The 18,653-nt window shown below is 46.7% G+C and overlaps 1 protein-coding gene across 5 annotated transcripts in view; it reads right to left on the bottom strand.

The window, feature by feature from the left end:
* The window catches only part of PPP2R3A (protein phosphatase 2 regulatory subunit B''alpha), a 173,994-nt gene that overhangs the window by 76,710 nt on the left and 78,631 nt on the right, over positions 1 to 18,653 (bottom strand). For all 5 annotated transcript variants that reach the window (XM_054039288.1, XM_054039289.1, XM_054039286.1 and 2 more), the window contains 3 exons: positions 13,813 to 14,073; positions 8,274 to 8,377; positions 378 to 480 (listed from right to left, as the gene is read on the bottom strand). In XM_054039288.1, the coding sequence (XP_053895263.1) occupies positions 378 to 480; positions 8,274 to 8,377; positions 13,813 to 14,073 (468 nt within the window). The remainder of the gene's footprint in view (positions 1 to 377; positions 481 to 8,273; positions 8,378 to 13,812; positions 14,074 to 18,653) is intronic.

Below are 18,653 nucleotides of genomic sequence, written 5' to 3'. Positions count from 1 at the left end.
GTATGTTCTCCAGTCCTGAGGTTTGAGATTTGCAGATACAAGCACATGGAGGAGCTGGGTGGATTCAGTTTAGCTACCTATTAATTCCAAATGGTTACCCCAACTGGAGACCATGGGTCAAGTTAAAGTTTTGCATAAAAGGGCACAATTTTCCATTACTTCAGCAGGAGCTGCCACTGCTCAGCTCTTTCAAAAATGAGTACCCCCTTACATTATCATTTAAATTTAAGTCTAAAAAGCTCGACCCCAACTAGAGCCCATACAAAGCTCTGCATGCCCTTTACATACACTGAAAAAGTTACAAACAAATATCCCAAATTAGCAACACCCTTCCCCCTGCTCACTCAACCAGGTACTGGTGAGCAAGGTTTATGTACCTGAAGAAGTGGGATGAAATCCTCCTGCTCTAGGTAGCTGCAGCTGGGTTTTGCTAGAAGGTAAAGAAATTTGGCTGCATCATCATGGCAGCTCTGTAGTAATCTATGAGAGAGAGAGATAAGGTTATAAATTACTCAAACTAATTCATACTCTCAGAGGACACAGCAATCAGAAGGCACAGTTTGATTGTTAGGCTCCTTATTTAAAGTGCCAAATTTCAGCCAGAAGTTATGCAATTTATGCAAAGTTGTGACCATGTAAGTTATGCATACCTGACATCAGAAGGGTAACACCTTATTCTCTTCCTTGATACCTTGAAACAATGCCCAAGTGTTTCTTGGAGGAGCTGAATACTGTTTCTCCCTAATATTACTGTGACAAATATGGGTGCGCTCTTTGGTGATTGCTAATACGGTTTCACCACCAAGGTGGATCTGTCACCACCGAGGTGTCACTGTCTCATAAAAGGGGATGGATATTTTACCCTAAGGGTCTGTCTGGGTAGCTGCGCCAGCCTGCCCATCTAGGGAAAGAGAGTGTAGGCCCTTTCCAATAGTCACCTAACAATTTAAATTGGAGAGTTGCTAAGAGACATTCCAAGAGCCGGTAACCTTAATAGGACTAGCCCATGCTCTGGGGGAGTGTCCAAGCCAGTTTGAAAAGATTGGGTCAGACAGAGTCACACAGACACACAGCAGGATCTGGGCTGGCTAGGAGAACGTAAGTTGGTTGTGTTCTGTGTCTGCAGCTGAAGAGGAAAGTGCATCTAACTGGGCTTGTAGGGCAGCGTAATGTTAGATAAGACAATGCAAGTAGGCTGTTATTTTTAATATCCTTTTTTTGTTTTATGTTTTGTTCCAACTGCTAAATAAAACACCTTTGTTTGAAGGAGGCTGTTGGTCAATATCACAGGACCCCGAAGGGAAGAAACGAAGGCATCTGAACCCAGTCGGCCCTGCAGGGTTACAAGTAATTGGTACATGAGGCCATGTTCTCAGGGTCTGGCCAAAGAGTATAAGAATCACGAGATTCCACCCTGAGACAGCTAAGGGGAAAGAGGTCACACGCCTGAGGGAGGCACTGGCACAGCTCCATAACCGTGACAACTGTCAAATAGCAATGATTGCTTTGAAGAAAAAGCCTTCTGAAGGCAACAGTTATGGTACTTCTTATCACTGTGTTCTACTGTTCATTGTAGGGAATCATCATTACAGTTACTTGCCTACTTATGCAGTGCAGTATGTCAAATGTTTATATTAAGTGTTTATTAAAATTCTGAGACTCGAAGAAAGTAATCTCTGTGCTTATTTGCTAAAAATGTATAGTTTTGTTCTCTTTACTCTTCCTACACTAAGGTATCTTAGAACAGCATTCCCATTTCATAGAGCCACAGTTGTTAAGGCCAGATGGCATCATTAGGATCGTCTCATCTGACCTCTTGCTTAACAGACCAGAGAATTTCACCCAGTGATTCCTGCATCAAGCCTATAATTTCTGGTTGAGCTAGAGCAGATCTCTTAGAAAGGGACATCCAGGCTTGCCTTAAAACACTTAAAGAGGTGGAAAACTCTAGGTCAGTTGTTCCAATGGTTAATTAATTATTATTATTATTTCTAATCTGAATTTGTCTGGCTTCAGCTACCAGCCATTGGATCTTATTATGCTTTTGTCTGCTAGGTTAGAGAACTCTATACTATCAGAATTCTTTTCTCCATGTAGGTACTTACAGACTATGATCAAGTGACTTCTTAATCTTCTCTAGGATAAACTAATCTAGAATCGAGTTTCCCTCATCTCTTTCTATACAAGGCAGGTTTTCCAGACTGCATATCATTCTTGCAGCTCTTTTCTAAACCTTCCAGTTTTTTGAAGTGTTGATATCTGGTCACAGCATTCAGTAATAGCCTCAGTAATTCCATATACAGTGGTAATAACACCTCTCTACTTCTACTTGATAATCTCCTGCTTGGCTAATTCTTTTAAAACTCTTGGTTGCAAGTTATCTGGTCCTGCAGTTTTAAAAAAAATGTTTGGCTTTAGCAGTTTTCTGTTTAACATTCTGCCTAGTTACTGTTGGAATAGAAAGTATTTAATTAACTGTGTAAGATAAAAATAAGTCATCCAGCTGCTTTTCAAATGCAGAACAGAAATATTTATTGAAGAACCTTTTCTGCACCATGACTGATAATTTTGCTATACGCATCTAATACTGGACCTATACCAATGTTATGATGATTGCATTTGTTTCTGATTTATTTTAAAAATTCATTCTTATTGTCCTTAACTCCACTGGCCACAGATTTTTTTCATTGATACTTTTAGCTTCCCTTATCAATTGGAAAGATTCATGTCTTCTCACTGTCTGAAAACTACATTTTTAGTACATGATTATGTCTCTCTTACTCTGAATGGGAGAAATTCACCGTTCTGCAAAGCAAAAGCACAAGGCTTATATACCACTTGAATTCCATTTAGGCCCTAACTTGGGGGTTTAAGAAGGAAGTACGTGGCACAATAGGGTTTTTGCTAGTCCTCTGCAAAAGGGAGAATTGCACCCTGTGTGTGGTAGAGGGGCAGAACTGGCCCTTAGAAATCAATATTCATAGAACCGTTGAAAGGTAGGGCTGGAAGAGACCTCGAGAAGTCATCAAGTTCAGCCCCCTGTGCTGAGGCAGGACTAAGTAAACCTAGACCTCCCTGAGAGGTGTTTGTCCAACATGTTTTTAAAAACCTCCAATGATGGGGATTTCACAACCTTCCTTGGAAGCCTATTCCAGAGCTTAACTACCCTTATGATTAGTATTATGTGCAAATTTTAGAAGCATACTCTCCACTCCATTATCTAAGTCATTAATGAAAATATTGAATGGTATCAGACCCAGATCTGACCCCTGTGGGACCCCATTAGATACACCTCCAACTTTGACAGTGAACCATTGATAACTACTCTGAGAGTACAGTCTTTCAACCAGCTTATAGTAATTTCATCTAGACCACATTTCCCTGCTTATGAGAATGTCATGTGGGACTGTGTCAAAAACCTTACTAAAATCAAGCCATATATTGCTAATATCCATTTCTTATGGAGTTCTGATCTATCTTTTAACATAGAAAAAAACATTTAACATTTAGCATCCATTAAAGATGGATCCAATGAGATGCCATAATAGAATCTCTCGCTTATAGTTTAATCTTTTTCCAAGACTTCAGTACTTGAAGATGCTGCCAAACTCTACTGACAAAATTCCCTAGCATACAAATCACCCCAAAGAGGCAAACAATGGCTTCTTTTGTCAAGTCTTTTGTGTGGGAAGTGGAGAAGGTTGGGGAGGGAGGCTGTGGAGGGGAATCTGCTCCAACTATAAAAATTGCTAGCAGGGTGTGGTGCTTTACTGAATGGAAATATGCTCTATAGGATGATTTCTTCTGTCTGTGACCCAGAGGAGTGAGTACTTCAGAAGAGTGAAACGTTATTCCAATCTTCGCTATTTCCTACTACATAACATTGTTGGTCAAGATTAATACAGTTATCCAAATAACTGGTGTCTATAGAACCAAAACACACACACAAAAATGAGAAATTCTCAGGCTTTCACCAAGCCCTTACTGAAAAATAATCATAACAGGGACTGAGAAACAATGTAGAAAGCATCAGGCTCCAGAGCTTTCGCCAGTTATTGTGATGGAAACAATAAGTTACTCAAAGAAAAATTACTCAGTAATTTTCAAGAACTGCAAAAATTAAAACACATTATTTATTTGTTATTTACTAATGATTACTTACCATTAATAAGAATTAGTTATTAGACAATTGCACTCAGTCCTATGGGCATTTTCACCTGTGAGTAGCTTTATGCATGTGCACAGTCTCAGTCAACTCACCGGGAATACCCATGTGCATAAAGTTATGGACATGTTTAAGTACTTGCTGGACTGAGGCGTTAGAGGCTTGAAAACAGGAAATTGTAGAAAACGGTTAAATAAACAAATGCACAGCATTTAGCCATAGCGCTGCACTGGGAGTTCATGTACAGTGGCTTTCCAGCGGGACCCACTCCTCAGCCAGTTCTGCTATAACTCTGAGGTGCACGTAATCTGGTCTTGTTGATTTAAATGTTTAACTTTAATAGATGCTCCTCCTTAGTTAATGCTGGAATATAAAGTATTTCATCATTCCATGTCACAAATACATCACCCATTACCAAATACAGAATATGCAATATACTTAATCAAAGTGGCTCCATCACACCAATCTGAAAATAGGGACAAATATAATGGTCCCTCTAGAGCAGTGGTTCCCGAACTTTAACATCCTGTGAACCCCTTTCATTAAAATGTCAAGTCTCATGAACCCCCTCCTAAAAATGAATATTTCCAGGGATTTTTTCCTTTACCCGAGTATAAATTATAAAAGCAGTGTTCTTGGAAATATAAAATTTGTTTTTATGACATACTTATTACACACGTATATTATTAATTACTATTTATCATTACAGTATTTTTATTACATTATGAAAATGGCAACACTCTTGCAAGATCTCACTTTTTTAGCTTGTATCACTTTGAATAAGCCTGTTATAAGACAAGGCTATGTTTCATCAAGGAGTATCAGATGTGAAACAGCATGAAGGTATTTAAGAAGCCAACTCAAAGAGTTCCTCCTACTCAAGCATTCAGGTCTTGAGCAATCCAGGCAAACAATGCACATTACAACAAAGCTTAAACTTGTTTTTCATAATAATTTTAAAAACAATCCTAGTTACCTATTTAACTTTAAAAACAGCAAAAAATATCCACCTCCCTTTCCATTTCTTATAAGGAGTCTTGAATTTAAATCTCCTCAGTGTGATAGATATGCTTACTTTGATCTGCTTAGCTCTTGGAAGTCCAGGGGCTCCAGGCTGCTGGCCCCATGCTACCCAGGGTCCCTAGGGACAGCTGTCCACCATTAGGGAACTTTTTCCTGAGAACCCCCTGTAACATTTTGCGAACCCCCAGGGGTTCACGAACCTCAGTTTGGGAACCACTGCTCTAGAGGAATGCATTAACACTTACTAAGTAAAGTTATGAGTGCAGAGATTTCTTATGGTGTCTCTTTAAGTGTAAACAGTGGGTCTAGCATGCATGCCTGTGGACAGTCACCATAGGCCCAGCCCATTAAGGGACAGATTAAAAAGTATGCTCAGTCACCATATTTTTCCTCCATCAGCTTGACGGATGGAGCATCATGCCCAGTTTTTAACTCTTTAAATTTTTGGTTATTTTTGCTCTTTAAATTGCCTGACAGTGAACAGAAAATTAGACATGAATGTGCAGTTCGATTGGTGCAGAAAGAGTAGGGAGGCTTTGGGCTGCATATGCAAACGCATCCGTCACCAAAAAGAGAGGCACTAGATTCTGGTTGAGCTATTTTAAAATGAGAGCAGAAAGTTGGGCTCCCAAGGCCATATTAAAATAAGTGGACTGATTTTCAAAACCTCTGCACACTAAGTAGCTCCCACTGACCTTGAATGAGATTTGTGGGTGCTTAGCACTTTTGAAAAATAAGGCTACTTATTTAGGTGCCTAAAATGGACTTGGATGTTTAAAGTTAGGCTTCCATGTTTTAAAATGAAGGCCTGTTTCCATATGGCTATGGTTAAGGGTTGACTTGATGACAGTCTGTAAGTACCCACATGGGGAACAAATATTTAATAATGGCCTCTTAGCAGAGAAAGATGTAACATGATCCAATAACTGGAAGTTGAAGCTAGACAAATCCAGACTGGAAATAAGGTGCACATTTTTAATCGTGAGAGTAATTAACCATTAGAACAATTTACCAAGGATCATGGTGGATTCTCCACCAGTGACAATGTTTAAATCAAGATTGGGTGTTTTTCTACAAGATCTGCTTTAGGAATTATTGTGGGGAAGTTCTAGGAAATTCTGGGTTATACAGGGGGTCAGACTCGAGAATCACAATGGTCCCTTCTGGCCTTGGAATCTATGAATGTATGAAAACTGAAGGGTCTTCATAGAAGAGCAATAAAAATGATCAGGGGCCTGGAGAAACTGAGGAAAGATTAAAACATCAAAAAATAGTTTGGCAAGGAAAAGACAAAGTAGGGACATGATACCAGTCTACAAATATTTGAAAGCTGTGACAATGAAGAAGGGATAAGAACTATTTAGTATGCAAGAGAGATTACTTAGGACTAAGTGGAGGAACCTATGATACAACATGTGCGTCAACAAAAACAATCTGACTGTGACTATCCCTATACATTTTACAGTTTTACTTTGGTAACTAGATGCTGTTATCCCAACAGTTTTTATATTTAGATCAGGAAATACCTAGGGAGCACAGCTCCAAAGGCAGTTTGAAGGGTGCCCACTGAACTGGGCTGTGGAAGAGGTGGAAATCACACTGCTTGGGACTTTAAAAATTAAACTAAGTGATATTACAGACATGTCCTATGGGCACAAAGACTGGGTAAGATAACAGAGCTGTTCCATCTCACACCATCTGTGATTCCAAGCCTCCTAGCCAGAGCTCTCAATAGCCACAGGAGAGAATTCAGAAAGGAGCCTTGACAATGGCATGCTCCAGAGACACTGAAACTCCTCTTACAGGGCCACGTCCTTACTCAGACATTTGGTAACAAATGAAAAACAAGTAAAGCCCTCAGGATCTGACCCACTGTGTCATGTCACTCCCACCCACATCTCGGCAACCTCCAGTTTACCCCCTACTTCCCCCTCACACCTCCACAATGACAGCAGAGCCCCAGTCCTGTTTCCCTCACAACAATAACATAATACCTTCTTTGCCCCCTGCACTTGGGATGCACATCCTCCATCACGCCCTTCAATCTCCTCATTTAAATACTTCCTTAGACTCCTCTCCTGGCTGAGCTTCCATCCTGTGAGCAGGACTAATCCCAGCAACAACGTGACTGGTCACTGTAAGCCTCCTCCTCTCTTGCCCCATTTCCCTACTGCTTGTTTTATATATATACACACACACACACACTGCACCAGCACTCGTGAGAGACTGTCAGCTCTCCAGAAACCATGTCTTTCCACCTGTGTGAGGTGTAGAGCTAACCTCAGGGGATGTAAAGTAACAAGCGAAACAAATACCCATGGCTGACAGGGCCCTGATTAAGGAAAGCATATAATGATGAAGTCTGCAGGACTTAAGTACTTTCCTGAATCAATGCCAGGGAGCAGAATGGTTGTGGGTTCACTGGAGCGAGGGAACAGGCTGCAGAGAGCCAGAGCCGGGGGTGCACTTCTACTGCATGCCACAGAGCTGTGCTCCACTTTGGCAGGGAGGGGTCTTTGGAGACAGGCCAGGGAGGTGCAAGGATACGTACACTTGAAGTGCCCAAGCAGGAAGGGTGCCAAAGAGAGGCTCTGCAGTTGGAAGAAGACTGCATAGCGCTCCCTCCCCCCACTCCTCCCAAATGGGCCAGATTCAAAAGCAATCCTGTGCCTCCAATAGGGATTGCCAAACAATTTACAGCATTAAAGGACTCTACCGTCCATCCCAGAGTAGGAGTCCTACTGTAGGACCCACTGTTCTAGGGAATGAGACTATCTCCAGACTCACTCAGTGTCCATGTCACTGTACCTCATACACACAACATTTGCAGATATGGGCTATTCCTAATCAACGGTTGCAGACCCTATTAAAGCATTGGGAGAAACAAACATTCAGTAAATGATGGGGAAGATAACTGAAACCAATGTGGATTTTAAAATACGGATTTATTTGGACAGAAGGAGGAGGGGTTTGAAGAGCCTGGTGGGTGAGTAGGAAAGCAGGACTGAAGAAGTGTTAGGGCAGGCAGTTGGGTGGCTGGCCTTTTCCTTTTCTGAGGAAGAACGTTCTTATATGGTGTACTCACTGTCTCCACATAGCTACGAACGAATGAACAGATACAAATCCCGTCCTTTCTCCCCCTGCTGCATTGAACATGGGGGCTTTCCAGTACAGAGGGCAGCCACATTCCTGCAAATGAAACACACAGATACATGGTAGCTGAGAAGGCTGGGATGTTAATACAGTCACAGAAAGGGCTTATTTATTTATGAACTGTATATTCTGTCAACAAACAACCTAATTTGTAGGCTCTCACACCATGATACAGAACCCATTGGGCCTTACACCTCACCAGGCCAACACAAGAAGTCAACAGAGTCGAGCAGCCTCCACCAAGAACACCATGCTCCCTGGCCCTCCCTATGTTGTTACATATAGGCAAGAGCATCCCATTTGTTCTGATGGCGCATATAGAGAGAGGCAGTCTCCAGCGTCTAGGAATAAATTTCCTATGGGATATGAGATCAGCATCTGCACTGGCTTTTACTTCTGGGTGCAATTCAAAGGGCTGGCATAGGAAAACCAGTGCATTACGATCTCCATGGTGCTTCAGAGAAGCAAACCTGCCAAATTCCTTGAAAAATGCAGCAGCCAATCCAATTATCAAGAAGCCAAAGCTCAACCCTGCAGATCTCCCCAGCCACCAACGTGACTCCAACCTCCCACTCCTGGACAATATAACTGAGGAAGCAGTCACATACTGGAGCCTGCTGGTTACATCAGCCAAACTCCTAGACGCCTTGCAATCTATGTACAGACCAGAGCATAGCACAGAGACTGCTGTACTGGAACTAAAAAGATAAGCTCCTCACAGCCATAGACACAGAAAAGATCCCCCTGCTCCAGTGTTTAATTTGTAATGAAAGAAGTGATGGGGCTCAAGCAATTTTTTCACATCCAAAACTGATGCAGCAAGCCCAGAGGTGCCGGGGCTGTGACCTGCCAGGCCCAGAGGTGCCAGGGCACTGACTAGGGTTGCCAACCCTCCCGGATTGGCCAGGAGTCTAGCGGAATCGGCGTCAATCTCCTGGTGGCTATTGAAAGCAATCCCGGAGATTTTAATAGGCCACTAAAAGTCCAGTTGGTGGTGCAGCAGGGTGAAGGCAGGCTCCCTACCCATCCTGGCTCTGCATGGTTTACGGAAGCAGCCAACATGTCTGGCTCCTAGGCGCAGGGGCGGCTAGGGAGTCTCCACGCACTGCCCTTGTGCCCCACCCCGAGCACCAACTCCACAGCTCCCATCAGCCAGGAACTGTGACCAATGGGAGCTGCAAGGGCAGTGCCTGCAGGCAGGGGCAGTGCACAGAGCCACATGGCTGCCCCTGAGCTTAGGAGCTGGACATGCCGGCTGCTTCCAGGAGCAGCCAGAGGTAAGCGCCGCCCGGCTGAAGTCCGCACTCAGCAGCCCCTCCCATACCCCAATGCCTGAGCCCCTTCCTGCACCCATCTCCCTCCCAGGGCCCACACCCCAAACCTCCTCCCGCACCCAACCCCTCTGCCTCAGCTCAGAGCCCCCTCCTGCACCCCAAACCCCTCACCCCCAGCCGGAGTCCTCACTCACTCCCACACCGCAGCCCCCTGCCCCACCCCTGAGCTCTCTCACACACTCCGTACCCCTTGACCCCAGCTCCCTCCTGCACCCCAAACCCCTCATAGGCCCCACCCCAGAGCCCACACCCCCAGCTGGAGCCCTCACCACCTCTTGTACCCCAACCCTCTGCCCCAGCCCAGTGAAAGTGAGAGTGTGGGAGAGCGAGCGATGGGGGAGGGGGATGGAGTGAGTAGGGGCAGGACCTCAGAGAAGGGGCAGGGCAAGGGTGTTTAGTTTGTGTGATTAGAAAGTTGGCAACCCTGCTGTGACCTGCCAAGCCCAGAAGTGCTGGGGCCATGACCTGTCAGGCCCAGAGTGCCGGGCTCAGCCCTGGCACAAATTAAGCATTACCCTGCTCATAGTTCTGGACCTCCCTCCAGCCTTTGCAAGTGCACCACAAGGCGCTGCTAAGACGCCTATGTTAGGGTTACCATATTTCAACAATCAAAAAAGAGGACGGGAGGAGCCCCGCCCTAGCCCCGCCCCCATCCTGCCCTAGCCCCGCCCCTGCCCCTTCCACTCCCTCCCACTTCCTGCCCACTCAGAACCTCCAACCCTCCCCCCCACGCCTTGTCCCCTGACTGCCCCCCAGGACCCCTGCCCCTAACTGCCCCCCAGGACTCCACCCCCTACCTAAGCCTCCCTGCTCCTTGTCCCCTGACTGCCCCCTCCTGAGACCTTCCCCACATCCTAACTGGCCCCCTAGGACCCTACCCCCTACCTGTCCCCTGACAGCCCCCCCCAGAACTCCTGACCCATCTAAACCCCTCTGCTCCCTGTCCCCTGACTGCTCCGATCCCTCTCCCCACCCCTGCCACCTGACAGCCCCCCCCGAACTCCCAAACATCCCCCCCCGCTCCTTGTCCCCTGACTGCCCCCTCCTGGGACCCCTGCTCCTAACTGCCCCCCAGAACCCCACCCCCTACCTAAGCCTCCTTGCTCCTTGTCCCCTGACTGCCCCCTCCTGAGACCCCCCCACCTGTACTCTGACTGCCCAAAACCTTATACCCCCTACCCCCAGACAGCCCCCCCTGAACTCCTGACCCATCCAACCCTCCCCCTGCTCCCTGTCTCTTGACTACCCCCCCCCCAGAACCTCCCTGCCACTTCTCTGACCCCCGGCCCCCTTACTGTGCTGCAGAGCGGCGCACTCGGCAGCGGGGGAGGGGAGCAGGGTCGGAGCTCCAGACTGCCGGAGGCCGAGGCGAACGGCCAGCCGGCGATCTGCGAATGCAGGGGGGAGGGGGAGGGAGGGAGAGGAGGGGAGTGGTGTCAAGTTGCAGGAGAGAGGAGGGGGAAGTGGAGGAGGGGCTTTGGCTGCCGGAGCCCTGTGCGAGTGGCACAATCCGGCCAGCTGCCCTGTAAGCCCTGCGTGCTCTGCATGGGGGGAAATCCGGACATTGACAAATTCCCCCCGGACGCTATTTTTAACTGAAAAAAGCCGGACATGTCCGGGGGAATCCGGACGAATGGTAACCCTACTATGTGACACAGCAGGAGTAGATAGCCCAGCTCTGTTGTAGCTCCAGCCCCTATCGTTCCTCTCCAGAGAGTGAGATGGGTAACTGCTCCTCCTCTCTGAAGGCCTTTGTCGAGTCATACTATCCCTGCTTTGTCTCAAAATCTCCATGAGACCACTGGGAAACCACGAGCTCCGCTGGCAACAGCATGCCAATAACACAACTCTCTATCTCATTCTCAACTGATGCAACCACCACCAAGAGGTCAGAATGCCTTAGACTGACCAGATAGCAAGTGTGAGAAATCGGGACGGGGATGGGGGGTAATAGGAGCCTATATAAGAAAAAGCCCCAAATATCAGGACTGTCCCTATAAAATCGGGACATCTGGTCACCCTAGAATGCCTACAAGAGATCGTCTCTTGGATGGGGAGCAGCTGGCTCAAGCTGAATCCAGGCACAACCAAAGTGATTCTGGTTGGAAAGGGGAAATGCTAGGAAGCACTAATTGAGAAACAAGCCCCACCTTCCACTGAAAGCCTCTCTCACAGGCTTATCTTTTTTTATGTTGAACAAAGTTTTCTCCTTGGCGCCTTCCACTAACTTTTTCCTGTGGTTGTCCCTCTTCCTACCAGAGCACCAGCCAGCTGAATAACTACTTTTGGATGTGACCATCCTGATTTCAGTCCACTGTACATGAGCCAGGACTAGGTATGCAATGAGAAAGGACAGAGATTCACACTGTGCTGTTTTATTAATAAAGGCTGCTAGTTCTATTGCACTTCCTTCAGAACCCTGAATCTAGAGTCATATCAGTACTACTGTATTGCAGCAGTGGACCTTGTCACAGCTTGATGCCATCAGATAATGTGCTGACCCAGGGATGTCTCGATGTACCATTGATTGAAGCACTGGTCTCCTCTGCACAGCCATGCTGCTTTTTCTGTTTTGAGTCTGGCAAGGCCCCAACAGACACCTTTGCTGCCCTTGCATGACACATAATGTGAGTCATTAAACCTTTTTGTCCCACACTTGATGGTTTCCTGGGCATCTTTTCAGAGGGTGCGTTCTGACAGCTGCTGTCATCTTTATTACAAAGCCAGTCTCAGTCTCCCCAAAATTTTTGCTCATGAAACTAGAATGCCCCTCCTGGATGAAGTGTCACTGTTCCAGCTACAGCATCAATGAACAATGTATATTGAATAAATGAGAATTTATGTTATGGTTGCTATACCATTAACAGCGTGAGGAGAGTACATACTTGAAACATGAAAGAATAGGGTAATGTGGCCAATTGCTCCTGAACCAGGTGTTGTGTTCCCCAGATCCAGGCTCTTATTTGCTGACTGTTAGAACTCTAAAGCTGCTGAACTCCTATGTCTGCATTATACAAACTGAGCATCCAAGGATCAGTGCAACATGGGGTTTAGCTGGCCATATCCCTCTTCTGCTAATCATGTGCTAAAAGAGACTGTTGTGCTGGAGGTGGTGTTACCAAGCAGTGTCCCTACTAGAAACCTGCCTGAACCCCTAGGGTATGTACTCAGCATGACGAGTCTGTGCCGCTGCTCACCACTGTCCATGCTACCCTGGGTACACTACTATTTTTAGCATGCTATCTCAATGAGAGCTGGTGTAAGTACATCTACATACGCTGGGAATCACAGCCCTAGCTTCAAGTGTAATCATAGCCATAGAGTAGGCCTGCTTCATGCCACCTCAGGATCACAGTGGCAGAAAGCTGAGCTCAAATGAGGCAACTGGTAATGTCTGCAGTTGAAGTACACCAGCACTCCTCCCTAGTGGCACAGACTAGCACCAATGCATCTGGGGACCTGGATCTGTGACAGGTTTCCAGTCAAAACTAACCAACAGCGTGAATTCCTAGTTTCAGATCCTGAATGCTCATAATAAAGCACTCATTAAAAATATAAAGGCTAAAAATTATAGAAGTTTGGTGATTAATTTCAAATTACAAATAAAGTTGAGAAAACCTGAACCTGTTATGGACAATTAGTGAACAGAAAAACAGGCAGAGGATTAGTTCCTGATCTCACACCAGTCTAATCCTGGTATAAACCCATTTATTCCAACAGTTAGTCTGGATTTGCACCAGCATAAGTGAGGTCAGAATTTAGCTCTATATGCCCTGGACAAATTATTTGCAACTATGCTGTATGTAACAGTTGTGAATGTGTTCTTTGCTAAACTCCTTTGCATTTCTAAGAGGTCTGCCTGTTGGCCAGGGAAGCTGCCATTTTGTGAGTCAGATCTGACTCAGTGTGTATCAGAGGTGACACACTTCATCCTTCCCCCCGGAAACTTTAATTGTGTTCATTCTTGTTTTGTTGTTTCCTTAATCTAACGTAAGTCATTCAAACTGTAAGTACATTTGCTCATTGTGCACTGAAAAATATAAAACTGCAACTAGAATTGAGCAAATAGTTAATAAATGTAATTAATGTTTCACTGTCCCCCAAACTGTGAGTGACCCACTGAATGGCTACATTTACCTTGGCAATTTTCCCCATTTCATAAATGTTGGCTCTCTCATCTTCAAACTCAGTAAAGGATGCTTCGATCCTGGCAATGGTCTCCTCGTGATTGTTGCAGACACTTGGAAGCCCTTTGGGGAAGTAGAAACGTGGAATGTTTATGGACACAGGGGCACTGATAAGGACTTTATTCACAGTCACAAGAGATCGTGGACTGACTGCTGACTTCAAAGGGGCTGGGGATGGAGTCCCAAGCTTCTTCTCTTGTTTATTTTGAACCTGAAAAGATAATGCAAGAAATAAATACTTTTCCTACCATATGAAGTAAAAAAAAAGGGGGGGGGGGACCCTCCTGTTCCGAATGCACAAGACATTAACAAGCATCAAAAATACTTAGTAAGTCATGGGTGTGTCTAAAGTGATACAAAAGTCCCATATCAAAATTATTATTATTAATGTTGCAAAGTCAAACATCCAAAAGCTAGGAGATGCCAGATTAAAGCTGTCTGTACAACCTTAGCTCCATCCCTCGGTACATGTGCATTATGATACAAATTTCAATTACTATTACTTTTTCCACAGGACCTCTGCCTCATTCAGTGCACAGGATGGCTGGTGTTCAGGGAGTGAAGTCCCTGGTCAATATTTATTTTCATCCTCATCATTCAGTGTGTGGCCCCCATGGCTGGTTAACTGCACAGCAGCCAACTCCTGCACTGAATGAGTTGTTGGGCTTTTCTGTTTGTTTGTTTGTTTCCTCATGGAAATAGAAGCTTATTTCTATGGGGTTCATCACTACAGTTCCTGAGGGCCTGAATTCACCCTCATAACAGACACACGAGGCAGGGCAGTATTATTATCCCCTTTTCCAGATAGAAAAACTGAGGCCCAAAGAGATTAAAGCCAAGATTTGCAAGAGTGTCTCATAATTCTAGGAGCCTTAGTGACTGGGTGCCCAAACTGAGATGCCCAAGACCTGATTTTTCAGAGATGATGAGCACTGGCAGATGCCATGGACTTCAATTGGAATTGTGAGCCGTCAGCACTTTTGAAAATTGTTCTCAAGGAGGGCACCCAGGAGACAAGGAACACAGAATTAGTAGTCTCATCTGAAAAGTCTGGTTTACGGTCCCAGCTCAGAAGAGTATTTCTTTGTAGGAAAGGCATTTAAGCAGATAGCTCAGAACAAGACTTGAGCATGTGCTTAAGTGCTTTCCTGAATCTGGGCCTAGGTTATTTGCCTAACACCACACAGGAAATCTGGGGCAGAACCAGAGATAGAAGCTGGTAGTCCTGTGTCCTAGTCCACAAGAGCATCCTTTCACTCCCTGCAGACCCCTGCCTCATTCACTACGCAATCTCATCCCATTCACCATTCTGCCTATAATGGATTACAGTTATTAGGGAGGCACACTAGGCCATCCCTTTAATGAACCTCTGTAGTCTTTTAGTTCTGTTCACTTTAATATTTTCTGGAGAAAAGTCATTAAAATTATAAGCCTGAGCATATTCTAATTTTAAGTACTTTTGGAAAACCTAAATTATGAGGTTGTAAATTTAGAATTAAAAAAAAAAAAAAAACTTTTTTTTTTTTTTTAAAGACAGGACATGGGAATCTTTGTTCTGGGGCTTTCTTAAACACTTTTAATGTGAAATAGTAGAAAATAGTCATCAGATTACACATTGATAAATAATACCTTATTTTTGTTGGAAAAAGACAAAGTTATTAACCATTAACTTAGGGTTACCATACGTCCGGATTTTCCCGGACATGTCTGGCTTTTGGGGGCTCAAATCCCCGTCCGGGGGGAAATCCCCAAAAGCCAGGCATGTCCGGGAAAATCGGGAGGGAGGGAGGGCTCGGCCGGGGCTGGTGCGGGGCCGGGCCGGGGTCGCAGTGCCGGGCCGGGCTGGGTGCGGGGCCGGGCGGGGAGCAGGGGGCGCGGTGCCGGGAGCCGGTCCGGGCCCGCGGGGCCGGGCCACTGGGGGGTGCGCCGGGCCGGGCCGCTGGGGGGGCCGCGGGGGTGCGGGGGTGCGCCGGGCCGGGGGGCCGGGCCGGGGTCGCGGGGCCGGGGGGTGCACCGGGCCGCGGGGGTGCGCCGGGCCGGGAGCCGCGGGGGTGCACCGGGCCGGGGGGCCGGGCCGGGGGGTGCGCCAGGCCGGGAGCCGCGGGGGTGCGCCGGGCCGGGGGGCCGCGGGGCTGGGGGGGGTGCGCCGGGCCGGGTGGGCCGGTCCGGGGTCGCGGAGCCGCGGGGGTGCGCCGGGCCGGGGGGCCGGGCCGGGGTCGCGGGGCCGGGGGGTGCGCCGGGCCGCGGAGCCGCGGGGGTGCGCCGGGCCGGGGGGCCGGGCCGGGGTCGCGGGGCCGGGGGGTGCACCGGGCCGCGGAGGTGCACCGGGCCGGGAGCCGCGAGGGTGCGCCGGGCCGCCGGGGGCCGGCAGGCAGTGCTGGGCGGGCCGGGGGTGGTCGGCCGGGGGGGCCAGCCTGGGCCGCACCTCCTCCCCCCATCCCCCTCTTACCTGATTCAGGCTTCCCGCAAATTAAATGTTCGCGGGAAGCAGGGGAGGGGGCGGAGACTTTGGGGAGGGCGCGGAGTTGGGGCGGGAGCGTGGGCGGGGCTGGGGGCGGGGCCGGGGCCCGTGGAGTGTCCTCCATTTGGAGGCACAAAATATGGTAACCCTAATTAACTAGCTTACTCAGCTAGTTTACAGTAACATGGCAGAAACAGAGGGCTGATGAGCCCACCTGTGATGTCAACATTCCCCTGATACCGAACAGTCTCTTGTCCAGTCTTCTAACTACAGAACCAAACATAGGGTGGCCATTTTTCCTGGGAGATGCCTGGCTTCAGTTCCATTGTGAGCAATGGGAAATAGCAGACAACTTTACTAGGGACAGTATCATTGCCACATGCAACAACTACATGAGAGGGAGTCTCATGGAGGCTAATTGGATAACCATATATTATTTAAAAAAAAATAAACTTTAAGCTTCCTGTCTGTTTTTTCAATGTCTTTATTTGAAACATTTTTAAAAGACAAGGAACTTCAAATAAAAAACACTCTGTGTAAATCAGTTAAGGTTGCCAAGAGACAACAATGCCAAATATAAAACCACAAAACCCAAGAAATACAGAATAAAGCCGTGTGCACACATCCATTACCTTCTTCCACATTCTCACCCAAAGATATGCTCACAGTCAAATCCTCTAGCAAATCAGCCCTACTGAACTATAGTCACCAAGATGACAACAAACAACCTTAACTCTGCCCTCTGAGGAATGCATAAAAAACATAATGCAAGTCTGTCTCATGGATAAGATACATAGTAGCCCACAAATCGAAGATCACACATCCATACTGCTAAAAAATATGTAGCCAAAAGAACCCCAGTGACGGGAAAAAAAATACTAGCATCATTATACTATTGTTTACAATTCTAGTATTACACAGACATTCGTTATAAGAGGTGTCAATGCTTCTAAGAAGAAACACCACCAGGCTCAGAACCCCAAACAGCAGAAAGTAAAGATACACCCCACAGGGACACTGCTCTTCTTGGCATAGGGCCTGTGGGCTCAATCCTTTCCTGACAGCAGGGTTCTAGAGTAGGGCAGGTGGCCCTGGGAAGATGGAACTCAATGAGAGGAGGAAGCAGAAGGCCTTTTTTGGGTGGTGGAGGGAGATGAAGGGACCTTCTGTGTTAGTATGCCTCCTCGCCCTCCAGCGACTATTGCTGCCCAGGGGCAGTCACCTCACTTGGAGTCTGGGAACCTTTTCCTTCTAGAAGCCATCCCAGTACCCTGAAGTGATGTAGGCAGGCTCTCTTCCTGTCCTGTCCATCTGCTGCCTTCCTATGGCTCTTCCTCCTCCTCCGCACCCAGGTGTCAGGAGGTATGATGGGAGGAAGTCATATTTATTTAATTTTTAGTGGTTTCACTTAAAATATTTGTTTAAAGGAGCTGGTAAGTCAATGTTAGAATAGTTTTGGTTACTGTTTGCTAAAATTATTCCAAATACTTTTAGGAAGAAGGAATCTTGTTTAATTTAATTAAATAGAAGTAGAATTTATGGGTGGCTAATGAGGTAGCCACTCGTCTTTGCTGCTTTTGGTATTTTCTAGGAACATGGAATCTTTTTCCTAACACATTTTAAAGACTTTAACTTGCCAGGGAATCGTTTTTAAAAAGTGAAAGCAATGCAATTGCTGGAGCCTCTCTGATTGCAATTTTCCATTCAGTTTGCTGGCACACCGTGCTGTCTGTCCCACCGAGTCCTGTAAAGCTAGCCTCTCAGAGATGGTGGGGCGGGGGGGAGGGGGCTGGGAGGAGGCGAGAGGATTTCTTATCTCCTAACTCTCTCTTCACTTTTCCCCCTGTAAGCAGAGAGGACTTCTTCTCTCCACAGGATTCCCTTTCATCGCAGAGTGGGCATGTGTGTGTACATGTACACTTGCAAACCACAACATAGTAATACACAGGTTCTATATGGGAGCTCCGAGAGCTCAAAGGACACTCTTTCTGAGCCTCTCCAATTCTCTTCTCCTCCTCACAACACAGAAGCAGGAGGAGACCTGCACCAGCCTTCAGTAACTTCCGATTCACTCAGTACGAGTTTTCAAAGCTGAGGCAGCGTGGTTAGTGAATCAGGCCTTAGATATGGACTCAGGACACCTGGACAGTGGTGCTGGAACAATTTGCACAGCAGGGGTGCTGAGAGCCATTTAGCCAAACTGTAAATCCTGTATATAATGGAAAACCCTTCAAACCAGGGGGTGTGGCAGCAGCCCTATTTCTAGCACCCATGCACCTGGGTTCTACTCCCAGCTCTGCACTGACCTGCTGGGTGACCTCAGGCAAGTC

This window comes from Malaclemys terrapin, chromosome 9 (genome assembly GCF_027887155.1).
Source record: "Malaclemys terrapin pileata isolate rMalTer1 chromosome 9, rMalTer1.hap1, whole genome shotgun sequence".
NCBI classification, from domain to species: Eukaryota; Metazoa; Chordata; order Testudines; family Emydidae; genus Malaclemys; species Malaclemys terrapin.
This window is presented reverse-complemented; position numbering and strand designations above follow the sequence as displayed.